The following is a 21516-nucleotide window of genomic DNA, read 5'->3' on the forward strand; positions in this document are numbered from 1 at the left end:
TAAGGACTCAAGAAGTAAAAAGTGAAGAAATTACTTTATTTGTAAAGAAATTTAAGGAGAATACACACAATAATGTTAATATAGTTAATGAAATGTAAAGATGATCTCAGTGGGAATCGAAACCAGAACATAGTTTTGCTAGTCATTTCTCTCCTGTTGTACCAATTCAGCCAAAACAGGTTTTTCTTATTTTTTTTTAGTACCAAAGTATGAAGTATCAGTTATTGGTCGTTAATATGATAGGATTCTACAAAATTTTCATCGATCAAATTTCACTTACAAAACTGGGGGTGGATTAAACTTGGAACATTTTTATGAGATATTTAAATTTCAAGAAGAGAATGAAAGTGAAATATTTGAAAAGAAAATTAAATCTGTACAACCTTATAGAGAAAAAGTGGAGACAATTACCATTTCATAGAAATTGTTGAGCATCAAAGTTAGTTGGTTAGAGTTTGGTTGAAATGGTAGATTAAAACCCTTAAGTGTCCTGCACATGATTGGCCACAACCCAATAAATTAAACCAGTGAGAGAATGAGAAAGTTTAAGATCTGTTTCTAGAACTAACTGAACAAACAGCAAGCAGTAGGAATTAAAATTTCAACACTGGAATGTAATGCTTGTTATGCTGTAGTAATGAAAATAATTAAGATAAAAACCCCAATATTTGCATAATTTCAGCTCTTTCTAATGTTATATTTCTTTTTATAAACAGAGACAATGAATAAACTAAAAGTCCACTCTAGAGTGGACTTTTGGCATAACTGGGAGAAAGACAACCTCTTTAGTGCTGGTGTCATGTTAAAATGTACCCTGTACATTCAGCAAAATGGTTGGTGATAGGAATAATAACTATTGCAGAGGGTAATGGCACCAATAAGACTTGTCCAACTCATATCAGGATGGAAAAGTAGAATAGAGTTCAGAGATGAAATTCACAAGTCATTTCTAATTGTTTTGTTAGAATTTATATACTGACTAATTGCTTATATCTCTGCAACTACTCCTAAAATACTGTCATATACCGGGGTTAATTTAATCAGTTGATATACTGCTGTCTTTCAGGTTTCTTCAAACAATGAAATTGCAATTAAGAATCTTGAAGGAGTCTTCTTCGACAGATAAAAGTGTTAACCTTAATGATTACAATTCTAGTTTGAAATCCATCAAGATGCCACAGAAATTCTATAATTAATGAATACGATGCATATCCCCAATTGTTTTTGACAATGGTGACAAAAGAAGGAAAATGATCCTATTCGAGTTCTTGGTGTAGATCCCCCCCCCTATGCTCAATGTCAAATAAGTTTAAACCGTCTGGGGAAGACAGTAAGGTAACTTTCACACTCCTCAATAGCTGACATCATTAAGTTACACCACCTTGAAATTACAAAATCTTGACCAAGAATATGGATAATTTGTTTTAATATCAAGAGTGAATTGTAAACACAACTTGAAGGGTTGTACCAGGACTGAGAAGTAAACCTTTCATTTTATGAATTCAGGGGTTCGATTTAAGTGTCAAGGGGAGGGGTGGGAGCACCAACCCTGACCTAAAAGACAACACCGTTAAAATATCAAAGAAGTTTTTGAGCAAATATTGTTGCCAAGGTTACAAGAAGATGCTACCAGATTTGATGCAGAAATAAAGAATGTGATGCTAAATTTTATTTAAAATGAAAATATTCCATGGAACCCAAGACAAATTCCCAGTTATTCATTATATTTTGTTAATGGAGTTAGTAGAGATCACTGGTTAAATAATGTATGAACTGAGAGTGAGAAAGCAGAAGATAGCGAAAGAGTATTTAAATAAGTGTTCCCTCACACTAGAAATATCTAAACAAGAAGACATCACATAAAATGTTTTAATAAACCATTAGATACTATTAATTAAAATTTACAAACACAACTAAACCAATAGTAAATAACTGGTTTAGTTTTCTTAAAATTTATGAAAAATTTGTTGAAGTAAGGATAGCAACAATACATAGTGATGATGGTGAAGATGATGATGATGATGATGATGATGATAGTAATGTTGCCTATAATAGAAAGAAATATTTTTAATTGGCAGAAATTATAAAGTGACTCAAAGATTGAGTTTCATGACTCATTTCTTAAAACCACTTTGTAACTTCTGCTGATTGAAAAAAGTGTGTGTGTGAAAAATGGGATTTAGCAATGATGAAATCCCTGCAAAGTTTGTGTCTCCATATAGTCACAGTTCAGTGACTAAAACCAGTAAAAGCAGAAAATTAATACAATGATGATGATGATGATGATGATGAAGATGGTGGTGATTATGATATGAATTAAACATTTTGTGTGATGTCTGTCTTTTATCAAGAACCATAGCCAGAGATTCATCTGAAAGTTAGAATATAAACATCTATATGAAAGTATACCCTGTTCAATTATATCCAAGTTGCTTGCTGTTCGGTTGGAAAGATCTCTGAAAAGGAGACAATATACAATTCCAATGTAATAACAGAACAATAAACTAGAGTTGATGAACTAAAGTCACTAGATTAATTAACACTATTTCTTGTCTCAACAAGATTATAATTATTTAATCACTCTTTTCATTTTTCTTTTCTTCTCCCTCTCTTTTTCTTTTTTTTTGTAATTTATTTTTCTGGTGTCTTTCTTTAGATGAACCCTTTTGATAATGAGAAAAACTTCAAGCTCTCCAGCCAAGATGGCAGCTCTAGAGATCTGGGACACAATGGACAAAACCTTCGTGTAGTTTTGTAGTGTAGTAAATTTTGAGGAGGAGATGTGACGTCTAAGTCTTGATTGGAGTTGTTAAATGATAATTCAGGAACTAGAGACTTAGATTTCTTAAGACAAGAAATGTTATTATTCACTAAGTTACTTGTATTCTCCTTAGTTTAGAAATATTGTTCCAAGTTCAAATTCTAGTTTGGCAAATGTTTCTATTTACTATTTATTGGCATACACAAGAATCACAGGTTTCCTTAGAGTCTGCTATTTTGTTTTGTTCACCAAATATTAATAGAAACTTAATCTTCAGAATGGTAAATGTATGTGTGTGTGTGTGGGGGGGGGTAGTGAGATTGTAGCATGACCACAGAGATACCTTAGTAGATTAATGTAAAGTTTAAAACCAACAACAGCATCGGAACATACAATAATGTCTCTAAAGATTTGCCATGAGTTTCTTTCATCAGAAAAACAATGAGAATTTCATTCCAATTCTTTATCAGAGACAGAAAAAGAAATATTTATAACTAGGGAGGCAGTTATTAAGTGAACTTTTAAATTTCAGATTGAGAAATTATATCTATCTATCTAATATAAATATAATTTTAATACAAGATGGCTTTCATCCAAATCACTATAAGTGCCATAAAGTTATTACCAGCTGATATATAAATATATATATATACATGTGTGTATATATATATATCAGTTGAATAAAGTTACAATGTGGTCTGGTTTCCACATTTTTTATTATTGTATATTTAAAAAAAATTTTTTTTTACAATGCTGAAGTGTGTTAAACATTAAGAAAATATTTTGTAATGTTCATAAAATTCAATTAGTGCTTTGATACATTCATAGTAATCATCAGATTCACATCAGATTTCAAAATGTATTTAACTAACAGCTGAGTTCTTAACAACTGTAGTAAAATGACTGACTTCTTCCTTTTCATAACTTTTAGAAGGCTCCGGATCTAGCTGAAGATCATTTGAAGGCTACAGCATTCTACCATAAAATGCCCTCAAATATTGACTGCTGCAATATGAAGAAACTCAATTATTTAGTCTTAAAACATTATAACTCCTAATGAAAGGGACTATATTACCAATTTTGAGTTGAAAATTAGCAACTTCTATGGCTTACCCAAAACACGCAAGTCAAAAGAAATACAAAATGCTATAAAGGAACAAGGTAGTGAATACATAAAACTACTACAACCAAAAGACCTTTTCTTGCTATAGTTCTAAGTAAAACACCCCTCCCCCCTTATGAGTTTCAATTAAATTCTAAAATCATCAAAATTTAGACAGGCTTCATTAAACAACATATTGATGTGATTTTTGAAACACAATTGAAAAAAAGGTTCTTAATCAATTCTTTTGTCTCAAAGAGATGAATTCCAGGTAAATATATGTAAACCATAAGCTATCTTTTTTCTCGGTTTGTTTACTTTCTGTGTGACTGTTTGTTTCCATAGTGATTGCTTCAAACAAGCTTACATTTGCTTGATTTCTCCTCATTTTCTGTTGAAAAGCCCTCTAATCCAGAATCACTGCTTGATAGCATGAAACTGTTATCCATTTTAAAAGTTGAAAAAAAATATCGACAAAGAAAAAATATGGGAAAAAAATCTCCCAAAATTCACACAACTCAGATAGCACACCAAACAATGTCAGATACTGTAACTTGACTATTTACAAAGTGAAATCAAGTGTTTTCATGTATGTTCTAACAAGATTTGTGCTGAAATTCACATTTAAATATCGATGGGTTCACTTGGCCGGCTTCGGATTGGTAATGAAAAGGTTAAACTAAGACCCATTTTACCAGTCCTACACATCTGAGCAACCTCACTGACATTTCTTAAAACCACTATGTAGTCACACACCCAGTTTCATTCAGGATGACATCAATTTCCTGTCACATCTGCCCAAAAGAACAGAATCCAATTCACTTAGTTTTGATGATTTGGGAATTACTGCCAGAAAATATTGGGTCAAGAAACATGGAGGAATGGTCCCCAGTAGATTTACTGCAACCTTCATACTGGGGGCAGTCAGCCTCATCCCCGTAAAGAATATATTCCTTTTCAATGGAAAAAAACTACCTCCATATTCGAGGCACAGCTATAGGGACACGATTTGATCCAGTTTTCGCAAGCTCAGCATTGAAATATTTGGAACAAAACCTTTATCAAATAATTGAAGAAAACTAAGGCATGACCTTGATGATTGTTTCCTAATTTGGAGCAAATCCCTAGAAAATCTGGAAGAATTCAGCACCCTCCTCAACAATCAACACCCTAGTCTCAATTTTACAAAAGAAATCAGCAACACACAATTACCATTTCTTGATATAATGGTAATTAAAACAACCCCACAATCACAACTGGTATTTATTACAAAGGCACAGATACACATCAGTACCTAAATTTCAAATTATTCCACCCAACACACACAAAATGCAACTCAAAAGATTTCTGCTGAAGCAAAATTACCCTTTCCTACTTATAGCAAATGGCATACAATGAGCAAAACTACTTAGGGCAATACAAAAAAGACAAAGCCATCAACAGAACACAAGACCATTTCGTATAACACACAATTCGCATCACCAAAACATTTTAACATCATCAAAACAAATTTGCAAATTATAAAAGAAAGTGAAAAATTAAGAAACATAATAACTAATCAAACACTTATCTTAAGCAAAAGGTAACCACATAACCGAAAGAAACTATTAACCCTTTCGTTACCAACCCGCCTGAAACCGACTCCAGCTCTGTAGTACAAATGTCTTGTTTTCATAAGTTTTGAATGAAAATCTTCCACCAAAGCTTAGTAATAATTAATGTTCCTAACACTAGCTTAATGATAAATGAGATATTTTATTAAATTCTTTGTTATTTTAAAATAATTGAGAGAAACACAGAGAATCTCAAAATAAATACAGTAATGAAAGGGTTAAGAAACACAAAATTCAATATGAACAAACAGGATAAAACATTCACAGTATCCAAGTGTAATGATAACAGATGTGGAATATGTCAATGCATGCATACTGGTAGATCCATTAGAACCAAAAAATGGGCAGATTTTACACAAATGCAGATGTGAACTGCAAAAGCAGAAATTTGATCTACTGCATTAAATGCCCTAATTGTGAGGAACTATATATTGGCAAGACGGAACGCATTATCGGAATGCTCATGAGTCCACAGACAACAAATCCGGGACACTAATGTTCGCCAAATTCCATTGAGCAAACATTTAGAAACATGTGGTCAGAAAATGTTTCTAATTTTTCTTTTCCACAAACTACGTGACACAAATGAGGTTGGAAGAAAGATAAAAGAAAAACGGTTGATTAAAATGTTCAGACCTGTTGTGAATGGAAATAACAACAATAATGTAACAACCAGTGAATGATGTGGATTGAAAAAATATCTTTAACATATGAGTAAAAACAAATTAGAGAAGGCTTCCACTGATTGAAATGAAAATGATCGAAACCAACCAAGTTTGCTCACTCATAAAACCATTACATGTAAACTGCAAGGTAACTGGTTTAAATAAAGGCGGGATTTATGCCAGTAATATCAATGCGCTTGGCAAACCATGATGCATGCTGATTGGTCAAAACCATATTCGAAAAATTCAGCTTGTCGGAGCCTTCTAAAAGGTATGAAAAGGAAGAAGTCAGTCATTTTACTACAGTTGTCAAGAACTCAGCTGTCAGTTAAATACATTTTGAAATCTGATGATTACTACGAGTGTATGAAAGTGCTGGTTTGAACTTTATGAACATTAAAAAATATTTTTTTCATATTTAACACGCTTCAACATAAAAAAAAAAATTTTAAATACAATAATAAAAAATGTAACTTTATTCAACTGATATATTATTCTATACACATTTACACAAATTTGGAATATATATATATATATATACATATATATAATAGTGAGTAGAAAATGCTACATTATCATTAGAATTCTTATTTTTATCACACACAAACATACACTTATTCAACAGAAGCTGCTGGATCATGCTTCCACTTTCTTTCACAAGACACAAACCTATGTTTATTTTAATGATGGACACTTTAAATATGAAAATGTCCTCTGTGTGTTTACTTGAGGATACAGTTGACTAATTTTCTACTTTACAAGTTTCATATTTCACCAATTATATATTCGACTCATTTCAGTTGTAAATTGAAGTAAAAAATTGTGTAAATTAGATCAAAGTAACTGAGGGAAAGTTTTAATCTGAAAGATAAAAATTGTAATATTAAAGCAAAGTTGTATAACGATAATTGACTCACCTCCTCTGTGTTTCCTGTGTCTTTCATGTTCTGCTATAGAATGTGCTTGATCAACTATATTTGAAACAGCAGATGCGAACCCCACGTCTAATCCTCTACGTGGAGACACAGAACGTCGATGCATACTCGGCGATGCCATTGGGGAACCAAGAGGACTCTGAGGAGGCAATGGAGAACGAGGTGATACCGGTGAAAGAGGCACTGCTGTATGTGTAAAAAGTAACCCTTTACTAGAACCCGTTCCAGGTCTAGGAGCAGGAATATGGGCTGCGTGTTCGGGCCTCAGTCCCCATGAAAAGTCCTGCTTCTCAGAGGGCTGAAATAGCGTAGTATTGGAAGAATTAATGTGAGATTTAGTTATCAAATTTCATTACAAAGTTGCCTGACATCCAATAGTACCTTTATGAAAATTTCCGCATCTCACCATCTCTCTCCTGTCCCAAAATTTAGGATTCCCACCCTAAGATGTGTAAGTACGCATGTGAAAATTTGACAGTTCCACTGATATGTTACTCAGACCAAATGACCCTTTAATTTTATAAAATTTTAAAAAATCTGGGACTGCTAAATGTTTTTCTCCCAGTTTAATTTATATAAATAGTTAAAGTATTGGATTCACATTTAAAATAACAAAATGAATAAGAATAATTGGGAGGGAGGGAGTAGAGGAAGCTAAGCATAAATAAGAGGAGGGTGACAGCAGAAAAGGCATAAAGGTATGGATAGAAAAGCATTGGCAGGTAGTCAATATCAAAACATTCAATAGAAGCCAGAGCAAAAGAAAGGTTCTTTATACATTTAGACACACAAACCTCAAACATACAAATACATACAAACTTTATACACACACACACACACATATATATACAGTGGCAGACTTGCCAGGTTGCCTGATAGCAAGTGGGCCTCTGCACCATTAGAATCTATATATGGGGGCCCATGTTAGTTACTTAAGGGGCCCATCCCCTCAAGTTTGAGAATTTTTTTATTAATTCCTGGAAGAATGCATTAATTATTTCAGCCTGGCTGTGTTTGTAGACAGGTGAAAAGAATACTTTTAACAAAAAAAAAAAAAATTAAATGATAGTATTGTAGTTGCGGGTGGGCCCCCTTAGTTTCCTGGCAACCAATATTTTTAGACCCAGTCTGCCACTGTATGTATAAACTTAGGTAGCATGATGTAATTATTAGTAATGTCTAATTTAGTAAGACAGCCCATCTTGATTCATTGTATATGAAGACTGACAAAGGATAAACTTTAAGCAGTGTACCATTGATAATTTTCAGTCCTAAACATAAAAATACTTTGCATTATCAAGCAACAATATGGATCCATTATGTGTATCATAAAAATAAAACTGCTTTTGTATTATCATTTAGTGAGAACTAAATAAATCATTGCTTAACATGAAATCCTATTTTGATTTGATGGGCATCAATAAACACAAGAAATATGAATAAATCAGTTTTAAGTAATAACATTTCTTTCTATAGTAAATGTAAATGTGTATTAAAATAGCAGGTTATCTCTGAAATACAGGAGAGATCCACCCTAACATAAATGAAAGCTATTGTATCGATGTACTTAATTAAGAATGACAATTATAGCATTGTGAAGTCTTCATTAATATATTTTGATAAACAAGAGATTTCTGAGTGGACACCTCGCCTACAATTTGTTATTTGTTAAATATAGAATTTTTAGAAACGAGTGCAAGTGTTTGAGGGTATGTATAAATACATACATATATGTATGTGTGTGTGGATGCGTGTGCATGTACGTGTATATGTAAAGACATACATGTGTGCATGTGTATAAAAGGAAAAATTAATTTTTTATGCATATATACACATGTATGCATGTGTGCATACATATGTGCTATGTGCATGTGAGTGTATGTGTATATATATATATATATATATATGCACAATCATCATCATCATTTTTTAATGTCCTCCTGTCATGCTAGCATGGGTAGGACAATGACGATATATATATACACACACATATGTACACACACACTTACATACACAAATATATGTGTGCATGTGCAACACACAGGTATAGTAATGTAAAAATAACCCATTAAAATAATGTAAGTATAATCTCACTAATTAAACTAAAGACAGAAAATATGCAAATGAAGCACATTTGCATAAAATTTGCTTTCATTAAAATTGATGTTTATCTCTTGTAAAATTCACACACACACAAAAGTGATGCTAATTAGAATAATGCTTGTGAACATGAATTATTCATATTTGAATGCAAGTTCTGTGCTACTAATTACATTAAAAGACTTCTCTAACATAACTGATATGACCAACAGTTTGAGAGGTGAAGAAGACTCAATAATTACAAGTGTAAACATCATTAACTAGTTCTCTATTCATTTCAATAAAGAATCTCAAAGATTTGTGTTTAATCTATTATTTTATCAGGAAAAGAAAACATTTAAAAGCTATTTAGCTTTGATTGTGTTCCTCGCTGCATAGTAAAGAAGTTATATTTTGTGGTTTATGGAAAGAAAAAGTAGAGAGAGAGAGAGAGAGAGAGAGAGAGAGAGAGAGAGAGAGAGAGAGGTGGGGGAGGAAAAGATGAAGAGAAGAAATGATATTTAATTCTTGAAATTTTAAGTTTGAATGTGGAACTAAAGAAACCAAAACATAATTAAACTGAATAAAAACAATTAAAAATATGAAATACTAAATAAATTGTTTCTTGATTATAAATTTGTTTTGATGTCATTAAATGTTTTGAGATTTTTGAGAAAGAAAATATTCATACCACTAACAGCTTTCTAAATTTGAAAGTAAATTTGTTATAAAATTTTAAATTGAAACTACACAATCTGAAGTAAGTTGAACAGGTTTAAACCAGCTAAAACCGATTTGTAAACTTGAAATTGAAGTTGAGCTTCAAAATTCAGTAATCTTGTGATCAAGTAATTAAAGTTTTATTGTATTCAATGAGTTTGGGAGTTAGTGGCATTCATACCTCTCCAGAGGACATAAGGGAACTAAATGAAATAGTTACATACAAGAAGTGGAAATCTGTGCTGAAGGTCACCAGTAGTTAATTATCTCTAATTAACTGTCTTAAGCTTCTCCATTATATTATTCTAATGACTATCTATGTCTGCTTATGTAGTTGAAAGTGTATGAAATAATGATAGAATGCTACAGAGGCATAAAGTTTGATAGAAAGGGGTAGAGACTACCTGTGACCCATTGGATCACTGGGAAAGTCTGAGTTTCCCAGCAATGGAGTTTTGTTTTGTGAGGTATATTTTTCTTTTCCAGGATATTTTGCATGCTTTCTACGAATGTGACATCAAAATCATGCATAAGCAGCTCCTTTCTGCAGAAAAGGAAAGATTTGGCTGCTATTTCTTGTATGCCCAACTACCATATAACAGGTATTGTGGGTCCTTTATCGCAAATAGCAGTTACATGGTATCAGGGCATGCTAAAAATACCAGCCAAATCTTTGGAAGTGTGATATGTTGAATGCACTCGAAAAAAACCTATGGAAAATATTATTTCACACTGAGGTTATGGATGGGTCTTTTACAAAATATGTATGCCAAAAAGAATTTTTGTAATGGTATTCACTTGAAAAGAATTTTAAAAACCATTAAAATATTGTCTGTTTAAAGAAAGCTAAAATATAAATATTTACTGTACAAACAACTTACATTTTTGAAATCACATTCACTTAAAAATATTTCTAAATGATTAAAATATTGCGTTTAACAAAAAGCTAAAATAGAAACATTTTTCGTTGTCAAAGTCAATGTATAATCGAAAGGTAAGAGTTACTTCCCTTCTAGGATCAAGTTAATTTTGGAAACTTTTCCCCATTAAGCACCGTTTTGGGTATTCATTCTCTGAAAACCCTTAATACCTTTACAACTACTTATGCAATTTACGCAAAATTTATTTCATTCCGTTCATATTTACATTTCAGGGGAACATAATTCATAGTATTTTCCCATTATGCACCAGATTGCCTGAGTAACATTGCAAGCAAGCAAGATTCAATCTGACTTTTAAGGTATTATAGATATATAATATATATATATATAATATATATATATATATATATATATATATATATATATATATATATATATGTAGAGAGAGAGAGAGAAGTAGAGAGCTATTTAGCTAGAGAGACAGGTAGAGATAATTAGATAAAGAAAAATAGAAAATGAGAGGAAGAGGAAATAGATAGATAAAACAACTGAGTTAGAGAGAGATACAGAAAAGGATAAAAAGGGAGAAGAAGGAAGAATAAATGTTTATACAAAGCCTTTGTTTGCACCCAGTTAAATGAACAGGTTTCATTAAAACATCTAGAAATTTGGATATAAAAGAAGTTGCAGACAATAGACTGAAGTTGTGTTATGTAATAAAAAGTGCCAAGGATAATCTGAGTTAAGCCTACATCAGTAATGTTTGATGTTAATCCAAGTAAATAATTCAGGGCTAAGCCATGAGCAACAATGATTTTCATAGTATGATGGGAGAGATAGCAAGCTGATATTTTGGATATTAGTCCTTCATCAAGACAGAAGGAATGTGTAAGGAAGGTAAAAACACAATGTGTTCTTTAGAGTGTTGTGCCATACTGAACAAACATTGTGCTTTCAATTTTATTTTTCTCTTTCCATTCTTGCTTCTGTCCTGAAAAAGGATCATTGTCCAAAATGTCAACTTCCTTTGTCTTCTTTCTCAGTATTTAAAAATACATTGATTTGTTTGTTGTTGCTCATATTCTCCTTGCCTGAAGCTGTGTTAATTTAGCTAAAATAAAATAAAAGACTTGTTTCTAAATTTTGAAAAGCCACAGAAATAAAGCTCATCTTCATTTCTCAAAGTATGAAATTGATGAGGAATAATTTTTACACCTTGATAAGATGCCAGTCCATCACAAATAGTAGTAGCAGCAGCTGTTGTTGTTTAGTAAGTAGGTTACTCCTTTAAATATATGGTCAATAATTGTTTATAATTTATATTATACTAAAACTCAAAGTTTGTCTGTTTTCCTACCCATTGATTACAATGATAAAGATTACAAATAAAAGAGTCAGTCCCCACTTTAAGAAAAAAAAAATCAAGTTGAAAATGTTGATTTGTGACAATACTTGCAAGAGTTGTCGCAGCTTCCACTGTCAGACCATTTTTCTTACTTTCTTTTTTTTCACCTTATTCATTTATACAACTTTTGCAGTATTATGGATTGAAAGATAGAAATTCTCCCTATAGTTTTATGAGATATTTTTTTAATCATGGGCACTTGATTTTTTTTTGAAAGGGGAAAATTATTATTTTATTCAAAATAAAATATCAATCTTTATCATCTTAATCAAAAGGCAGAAAAACAGACGAAGATCAATTGCAATGGGTGAAGGCCATTTGAACATTTTCAAAGAAGAAACACTTCTTCATGTTTATGTTGCCACACCAAAGGCAGGAGAACTGTGCTATTTGACAATTCTGTTGCAAGAAGTTCGAAATAGTATTTTTTCCATAAGAATGGAAAAAAACGAACAACAAGTGGGTTGTACTTTATAATGGAAACCTTCGAAGAGCGTTCAAATGCCATGGCAACATTCAAATCAGTGCCTCACTGAGGTCAATTAAGTACGTCATCAAGTACAAGGAAATGACCAAGCTGCTGTTCAGATAAACGAAGATAATGAAGTTAGTCAATATCTAATGGGTCGGTATATTGGACCATCCAAAGCAGTTGCATCCATTTTAGGATTTTCATCTCATGAAAGAGCACCTGAAATAGCGAGACTGCAAGCTCATCTACCGGATTCACAGAGAATGTTGCTCAGAAATTATGAGGATAAATATGGCTGTCAATGAATACCATACGAGGAGGACATTGACACAATTCGCTACTTTATGTTGAAGTAGCCATGGAGTTGAAAGAAGGTGAAGGCCATCTGAACATTTTCAAAGAAGAAACAATTGGTCATGTACACCAAAGGCAGGGGAACGGTGCTATTTAAGAATTCTGTTGCATGAAGTTTGAAATAGTATCTTTTCCTTTGCAGCTGTGCATCAACATTTTCAACTTGGAGTGGTTGTGAACCAACGGGTCACAGGTACATCTAGTTAATTACACTATCAATTAACCTCACTTTCTGGACTTCACTCTATATAGTTACAAGCATTCAGTGTAGTTACAAGACAGCCAGCAGAACATGGTAGAAACTATTCTTATGCTGTTGAAACCGCATAATCCCCCCAAAACATACAGAGTTGTTCCCCTTTCTTGTTAGGCCTAACCATTAATGGTAACCAACCGTTTAATATATTCCCTTTTCACTGCATTCAATTTTACTTTGGTTATTTTTCAGGCTAAATCATCTTGTTATTATTTAATAAAGAATTATATTTTGCCGTTGAGGACTGAGAAGTGTAGAAATTTAGAGTTGATTCTGCAGAAATCACTAATTTAGTGCTAATGTTGTTTTAGGTGGAAAGAATGGCGAATGCTCATGTGGACCCTTAAACTATGGCATAAATCTGAGATGCCTATTTGGAATTATGTAGTAATCTGTGGGATCTCTTAATTTTGAAAACTGAAGTTCACTAAACAAATAAATAAATAAATAAATAAAATAAATAAATAAATCTTTACACATTCAGAATCAAGATATGATGAGGTTGCCATTTTGTGACTTTTTTTTTTCATGTCTGTTTTCAGGATAATTTTACAGTTTAAAATCTAACAAAGTATGACTTTTAACAGTTGGATTGTCTGAGCACTTGCTTGGTGTTCAGGCAAGCTTCTAAGTAAAGAAAATGAATAGTTCTGTATTATAAGCAGGAACATGCAGTGAGGTGACAGGTAGCAGTAAACATTGAGGAGATTTAGGTGGAAGTCGAACAAGGAATATTTTGGGTGCCATTTCAGGACTCAAGACACAGTGTTTGCTTTATCATTTTTTTCTTTTAATCTGGGATAGCAGCATAGACATGGTCAGATGTTAATTAGCATTTAAATGAGCATGCTAATTAACAAGTATAAGAGTAGACATGACTGACCATAGTAAGGCATGACAGGAACCATAACCCAAAGAAAATCATTTAGCCAACCACTTAGTCCATCTCTTCATCCACTCGAAGGAAAATAGAGGTGGGGATAATAATAATAATAATAATAATGATAATAATAATAATAATAATAATAATAATAATAATAGTAATAATAATAATAATAAAATGCATTTCCAGCACAACAAGCTACCACAGAGACAAAACAGCTGGAGTACATACAGGGGATTGCTTACAGGGGTGAAGGGAAGAGAAGAAGAGGACAAAAAATGAAGGAGGGGAATAAAAAATACCAACTGACAAGTGAAAGGCTGGTAGGAAAGAAGAGTGGGTGCAAAACACAGTTTTGATGAAGTTGGCTCAGAATTCAGGGAGAGCCATTCCAAATGCTTACTTCATCTTTGTTGAGTTTAGTCATGGAAGCTGTGATTTGATTTGCTGCTATGGAGAGAAGGGCGTTATCAACACTGGCCTCACTTCCAATTGAGGTTCGTCGTCCAACATCCTTCATTTCAATGCTCTACAAGGCAAAAGGTAGGTCATGAAAAAGGATTCCCTTGACTCTGCAAGTTTTTTGTTGAACCAAATTACTCTAAATTTTGCTTGAAGACCTAAACTTTTCTCTCTCTCCTCACTCAGTTCCTTAGTTCCCTATCTACTGTGGAAATATAAGTTGGAAAACAAACATTTCAGATCCGCCTTTTCAAGTTAAACAAAATATTGTTTTTTTTTTTAAAAAAAAAGAACATATACAAAATACAGAAAATACTTGAATAATAAAATAATTTAGGGATACTTTAAGAAAAACAAAACAAAAAGGAAAAGAATGGACATAAAACAAAAATTTTTTTAACTAATTTTTGAAAATTCAACCACAGTAGATAGAACTAAAGATTGCATTCATAAAAAACTAAATTGAAAATATTCTGTCAAAAAATTTTAAAGCTTTTTGGTATATATGTATACACACAAACACACACATACACAGATACACACACACACAGATACACACACACACACACACACACATACATACATATATATGTACATCAAATATATATATACATATATGTGTGTGTGTGTATGTATATATATGACACATATATATATAAACACACACATAGAGTGTTTGGGCTAAATTTGACAATTTTTATGTCCCCCTTTTTAAGGAACAGCTTGATTTATTGGTGAACAGTCAATGGCGTTGGAGTGCATAAAGATTAAAGTTCTAGTTGAGAAACAGTTAGCTGACATGGCAAAATAAAAGCCATATAAATATTGGAGAAGAGCTGGCTGGATCATGAGGATTCGTCCTGGGTATCAAAACTCTGACATCATGACTGCTGCTCAGGACCCTGTGAGCTTTGTAAACACTGCAACAGAAACTGTGAAGCTGGGGCCAGCAGGAAGGGACACGGCAGGTGTTCTGATTGCATCCTCATTTCAGAGTTCATACTTGCATCTTTGAACAGGGTCTTAGGCTCAATTCAGACAGCTGCTGGAGACTGTGGTCAATCCCTGGCAGGAGAGGTTTGCTGCAGCAGCATGTTTCAGCTCCTTGTTACAACTCTGGAAAGAGTCAGAAGTGGTTGTTGGCAAATTTCTATGACTTCACCAGCCCCAAATTCTATGTGTAGTGTATGGTTGAAAAAAACATCAACCACTCTGCCTTCAAAACCAAGTCAAAGCTGGTGGCAAAGATTTTCCCTGGGACACAGTGATGACTGCATGTTCCAGGTTTCAAACCCATCTCCAGGTCATGGGGAAAGCTAAAGGCAGCTGAGGATAGCTGAAGGCAGCTGAGGATAGCTATCTCCCAGCCACAGTCTAGTTGATATATCTTGATTTTTAAAAATTTTCTCTTCTTTTTATACAAACTGTCATATTTAGCCTGAATATTCTGTATATATATATATATATATATATATATATATATATGTGTAAAGAATGTATGTATATATGCATACACACACTCACACACACACTGTGTGTGTGCCTGCGTGCGTGCATGTGTGTGTGTGTGTGTGTGTGTATATACCATGCTGAATTAATAACATAAAACTAAAAACTTGCTGAAATGTCAACTTGAAATAAAAATCTATGAAACAGAAAATGATTAAAAAAAACATTGAAAAAGAAATGATTAAAACTAGAAAGAAATGCAAGAAAATGAAGATGCTGCTGCTGATGAAGATGAAAATGATGAAGGGTGATATAGATGTGTCTTGGCAGATGTGTACATATAAATGTGTGTGTATGTATGTGTGTGTGTGTGTGTATGTGTAGAACACAACACAAGTCTACCTGTGGTAAAAGAAAACATTTAGTCAACTTTAACAAATATGTTTACTAAACATTAATTATTGCAATGCAAACCTGAAAAAAAAAAGGAATTTAGAAACAATATCAAAGTGTATCTAGGCCTACATTCCACAGTAAGGGGTGTGTAAATGTTGTGGACACACCATTGTTAGACATTCCATTTTCTGTGTCAACTAAGCAAAGGTCTTTAGACACCCAGAAAGACGGATGTGGAACCTTATGTCTTTTATATGACTTCAGCCTAAACTCAGTTTTTGTTATAAGTGCTGAGACTGATTAAGCTAAAGATTGCAGCAAAACTACTTGCATGTGTGTGTATACATATACAAGCATATACATAAATGCATACAAACTCCTATATACATGCTATATATATATATATATATTATATATATATATATATATATATATATATATATATAATATAATATAATATGATATAATATATATCTGTAAATGTTATATCTGATAATTATTCGGTAGCCAAGATAAATCTCTGAGTTTCGGATGCCAAGGTGGAAATCCACACCACCATCTCTTCAGTTATCCGGCCATTGGGAAGAGCATTTTTCCGATGGCCGGATAACTGAAGAGATGGTGGTGTGGATTTCCACCTTGGCATCCGAAACTCAGAGATTTATCTTGGCTACCGAATAATTATCAGATATAACATTTACAGATATATATTATATTATATTATATATATATATATATATATATATATATATATATATATATGTGAAATATTAATGATCATGGTTATCAACTGCAGCATGTATTTGACTGGTGGGCAACTCTAGAGGAACACTGTTGTGTATTTCTAATCAATCATCCAGTTGGTAGAGAAATCAGTGCAGCCCTAATGCATTAAATAATATGTAATCTGCAACCTTGATTTCTGTAACAACACTTGCGGCAGAAGAAATCTAATAAATGATGATAGATAGAAAGTCACCGATTCAATTCATGCTACATATGTTTCAATGGCATATACAATTATTTGCACACATTGTGTTACATAACGATGTGATATTACATAATTTGTTATCTATTCCTTCAATGGTTAATGGTGCTTGACATGATGGCAGATAATGAAGTGCATTAAATAATGGAAAAAATGTAATATCATGTCATATTATGTAATACACCATGTGCAAAGAAATGATCATACTATTGAAACATTTGTAGCATGAAGTAAATGAATAGTCATCTATTTTTCTTCATTTATTATATATAAACACATGAAGAGCCTTTGGGTGAAATAAAAAATATTTTTTTGAACTTATGTTTATGGATTGTACTGACTCAGACTTTAATTCTTTTTTAAGATTCCAAGTGGCCTGATAGAGGTTCTAGGAATATGTCACCCACCGGAATAATATATCTATGTATTACTACTTAGTCAAAAGCCATGGTTCATCACTGCCATCCCACCTGTAATTAATTAAGATGGACAAGTAAACCTACAATAACACAAACGGGTCAGTAATGGAATGCTGAACATTCATCCCACAGTGAATCAAAAGAAAATCTAATAAATAAATAAATTTGAAACTTATTTCTGTTTGAATAAGACACTTAACTCGTTTAGGATAAAGTGTGAAAACTTGTGTGTGTAAGACCTTCCTTAGCTTAGTCAACAAATATTTTCCTTATATTTGTATAGACACACCTTTTTAATAGACACACCTTAAGAGTTTCTTTTAACTACACAACCAGTGTAAAGAAATATTGGCAGGAAGGCCCACACCTGAGACAGAGGCAGGATGCTCATGCAGGGGCAACACCACTGCAACATGGAGATAGTCATAGGCAGAGGTATTGTCAAAGGCTTCGAATTGGAAGCATGTAGGTATAGCAGAAGCTCCTTTCAGGACCAGAGTCAACAAATGTAAATGCTCCATCCATAGCCAGGAGAGATGCAATATCATAGTGCTGGCAAGGAATGTATGGTTGTTAAAAGAATGCACCATGGAGTGCAACATCAAATGGAAAATCTTAGAGAAATTCAAGCCGTGTTTTAACAGCAGCAGAAAATGTTTAGCTGAGAAAAAAATCATATTAAAAACTTTTTATCATTTGGACATCTACTTAAACTACTGGAACAAGATTTTTTAGCCCATACCCACATGAAAGAAGATATATATTATCTTATTCATGGGCCATACCATGACCACAAATACTAGGCTCTCCAGCATTAGGCCTTCTATCATCACATCCTGAGAACACAGCAAAGTTTTTAACCAAACCATACACACATATGCATAGACATGGTGTTAAAGATTTGGACCCCTGCCAAAGTTCCCCCTCCACCCTCCATAGATTAGATAACTACAATGTTATCTAATACTAAATATTTAATACTTTGATTATTGTATCCAGTTTACAGACAAATACACGAGTGGTTATTTTTTGAGACTTATTGATTCTTAGGTGACTATATATACATATATACATATATATATATGTATATATATATATATATATATATATATATATATATATATATATATATATATACACAGCTTTAGAAGACATTATTCTCGTATAGAATGGAAGTGCTTGCGTTTTGACTTTATAAATATTGTTATTTAATCATTGTTTACTGAAAAAAGAGCTGCAGAAAGCAAAAGGCACACCAATTCATAGGAATATGTTTGTTTCTAATAAGTGTTAACTTAAGATTAATTAATAAATCTCTGAAAAAAGAGGAATTATTAATTGGCATTAATTACTTGGAAAATAATTTACCAAAGTAAATTGGATAATAATAATAATAATAATAATGATAATAATAATAATAATAATAAGAATAATGATAATAATAATAATAATAATAATAATAATTCTATAGAACATAAAATTCTGTTATAAAACAATAGTACAATGATACAGTACTAAACGTGCATACTATTGCTAGGTTTACAAATGTCGGGTAATTTTGGCACATTTCAAAGTGTTTATAATATTGAGATGAACAACAACTTGCAGTGTATTGTAAACTTAATGGGTTGTTTTGGAGAAGAGGGAAAAAAAACCATATTCACCAGTGTAAGTCTATTAACCATCACCAGAATATTATCAAAAAGAGAAAAGCCAGCAATGTTTTAAGAATTCTAGAATATGCCACTGTTAATTATCCAAAGATTACCAAATTCATGCAGGGAACCATAAGATTTTAGAGAATGCACTTATTTCTTTCTTTTCTTTTTTTTTTAAATTTGCTACCTTGTACTTTGGATTTTCATACAACTGAGTCTCATCAACACCAGAGAAAGAACGGTTAACATAGCCACCTCTTTGTTGGTTTGGGTTGTAATTTGCTTGATTCTGAGACAATAAAAAAAAATAATAAAAAAAAGAAAAGAAAAGAAAAAAATGAAAGGAAAAATAAAAAAAAACAAAATATAATTATTCTAAAAGGTATCCAGATATATATATATATATTGGACACTGAATCTTAAATCTTGTTTCCTTGTAATTTAGTTTAACAAAATATTGAACATAACCATGTTTTCTTGTGCCATTATGGAATTTAAAACTTATGTGATAAAGCTAGATGGAAATACTGAGCTGAAAGATACTCAAAATTTACTAAAGATTGGCTAAAAAAAAATTATCCAGTAATATTCAAAGTATTTATGTAATGTTAACACCAGTTCAAATGTGTTCAAAGCATGTTTGGACTTGTAAACAAGCCACCCACCATGTTTTGTCAGGGAGAAAATTTGACCTTGTAATCAAAGTATTTAATAAAAATAATAGTTACATTAAGCAGTTTACAAGCCATCTAAAGTTATTTGATAAACAGTTTGTAATTTCTGTTGGATGTTCTACAATATCTATAGGCAACCTCTCTACCTCCAAACCTAACACTTAACAATTAAGAGAATAAGAAAACGAGGATGTATAAAACATTCTCACAATTAAATTTGAAGCTCATCACATTGGAGTCAAAACTCCAAAGTCAACATCCAGAGGGGCTCAAATAGAAGGTTGCCCTCAGATTTGGCCTCACTACTTCTTAAGTGCTAAGAGGCAGTGTGAAACAGAGTGATGGACTGAGTCAGCCATGGTGGCTCTGTCAGCATTTCAAACAATATTCATCCACCAAATTTCCCTCACAAGGCTTTGGTTGACCTGAACCTAGATGCTGCACAGTAGAATTGAACCTGAAACCATGTGGTTGTGAAATAACCCACTTAACTACACAGTTATTGTATTATAGGATGTTTTATCAGGCCCCAGTAGCAGCCACATAAAGAGGAAACATGTCAACGAATGAGCGAAAGAGAAGATAATTTCAAGTTTTGTAAAGTGACATGAATATATTAAAAATAAAACTAAAAACTAAGAATTATAAATTTTCTCTTCAAAATATTTAAATTGAATATACATATCAAATGGCGGTGCCCCAGCATGGCCACAGCTCGTGAGCTGAAACTAGAATCAATCAATATCTTTTTTTGCTGTTAGCATTAGGAGAAGTATATAAAGTAAAGAATATAGAGATTGCTTTCATATAAATGACACTTTAGTAGAGTTTTATTACAAAGATCTTTCGACTTGAATATCTTCTGGTTAATGAAGCTTTAGTCAGATTTAGTTTCTAGATAAAGATTGTTTGTTTTTTGTTAGTATGAAAAAGAAATGAAAGCAATCATATAAATGCCTATGAAAAATGTCAGAAAATGATAAGATGCAATTCTTTATATTCTAAATAACTACTTCATTGAAAAATTATAAAATCAAAATTATTGAAATTAAAATATAAAGTTATTTGTTACACATTAGGATTTATTATAGAGAGGTTTAAATAAAGTGAAATAATTATTGATAATAATTATAATTGTTTCCAACGGGCACAAGACCCAAAATGGGGTGGGGTGGGGGGGATTTACTTGGTTACCCATTACTTGAGTGTTTTTTTTTTATTTTGTTGACTCCGAAAGGATGAAAGACAAGTTTGCTTTTGATTAAATCTGAACTCAGAATGTAAAGAGCCGCAACAAATACCTGAAAGCATTTTTCACAGCATTTTAACAATTCTGCCAACTCA

At 32.3% G+C, this 21516-nt stretch overlaps 1 protein-coding gene across 2 annotated transcripts in view; it reads right to left on the minus strand.

Annotated features, from left to right (window-relative positions):
• LOC115222732 (voltage-dependent calcium channel type A subunit alpha-1) overlaps nucleotides 1-21516 on the minus strand; it is a 998519-nt gene that overhangs the window by 16706 nt on the left and 960297 nt on the right. For both annotated transcript variants that reach the window (XM_036511821.1, XM_036511820.1), the window contains 3 exons: nucleotides 19686-19787; nucleotides 14530-14655; nucleotides 7059-7374 (listed from right to left, as the gene is read on the minus strand). In XM_036511821.1, coding sequence (XP_036367714.1) covers nucleotides 7059-7374; nucleotides 14530-14655; nucleotides 19686-19787 — 544 coding nt within the window. The remainder of the gene's footprint in view (nucleotides 1-7058; nucleotides 7375-14529; nucleotides 14656-19685; nucleotides 19788-21516) is intronic.

This window comes from Octopus sinensis, linkage group LG21, assembly GCF_006345805.1.
Source record: "Octopus sinensis linkage group LG21, ASM634580v1, whole genome shotgun sequence".
In the NCBI taxonomy this organism is placed as follows: Eukaryota; Metazoa; Mollusca; class Cephalopoda; order Octopoda; family Octopodidae; genus Octopus; species Octopus sinensis.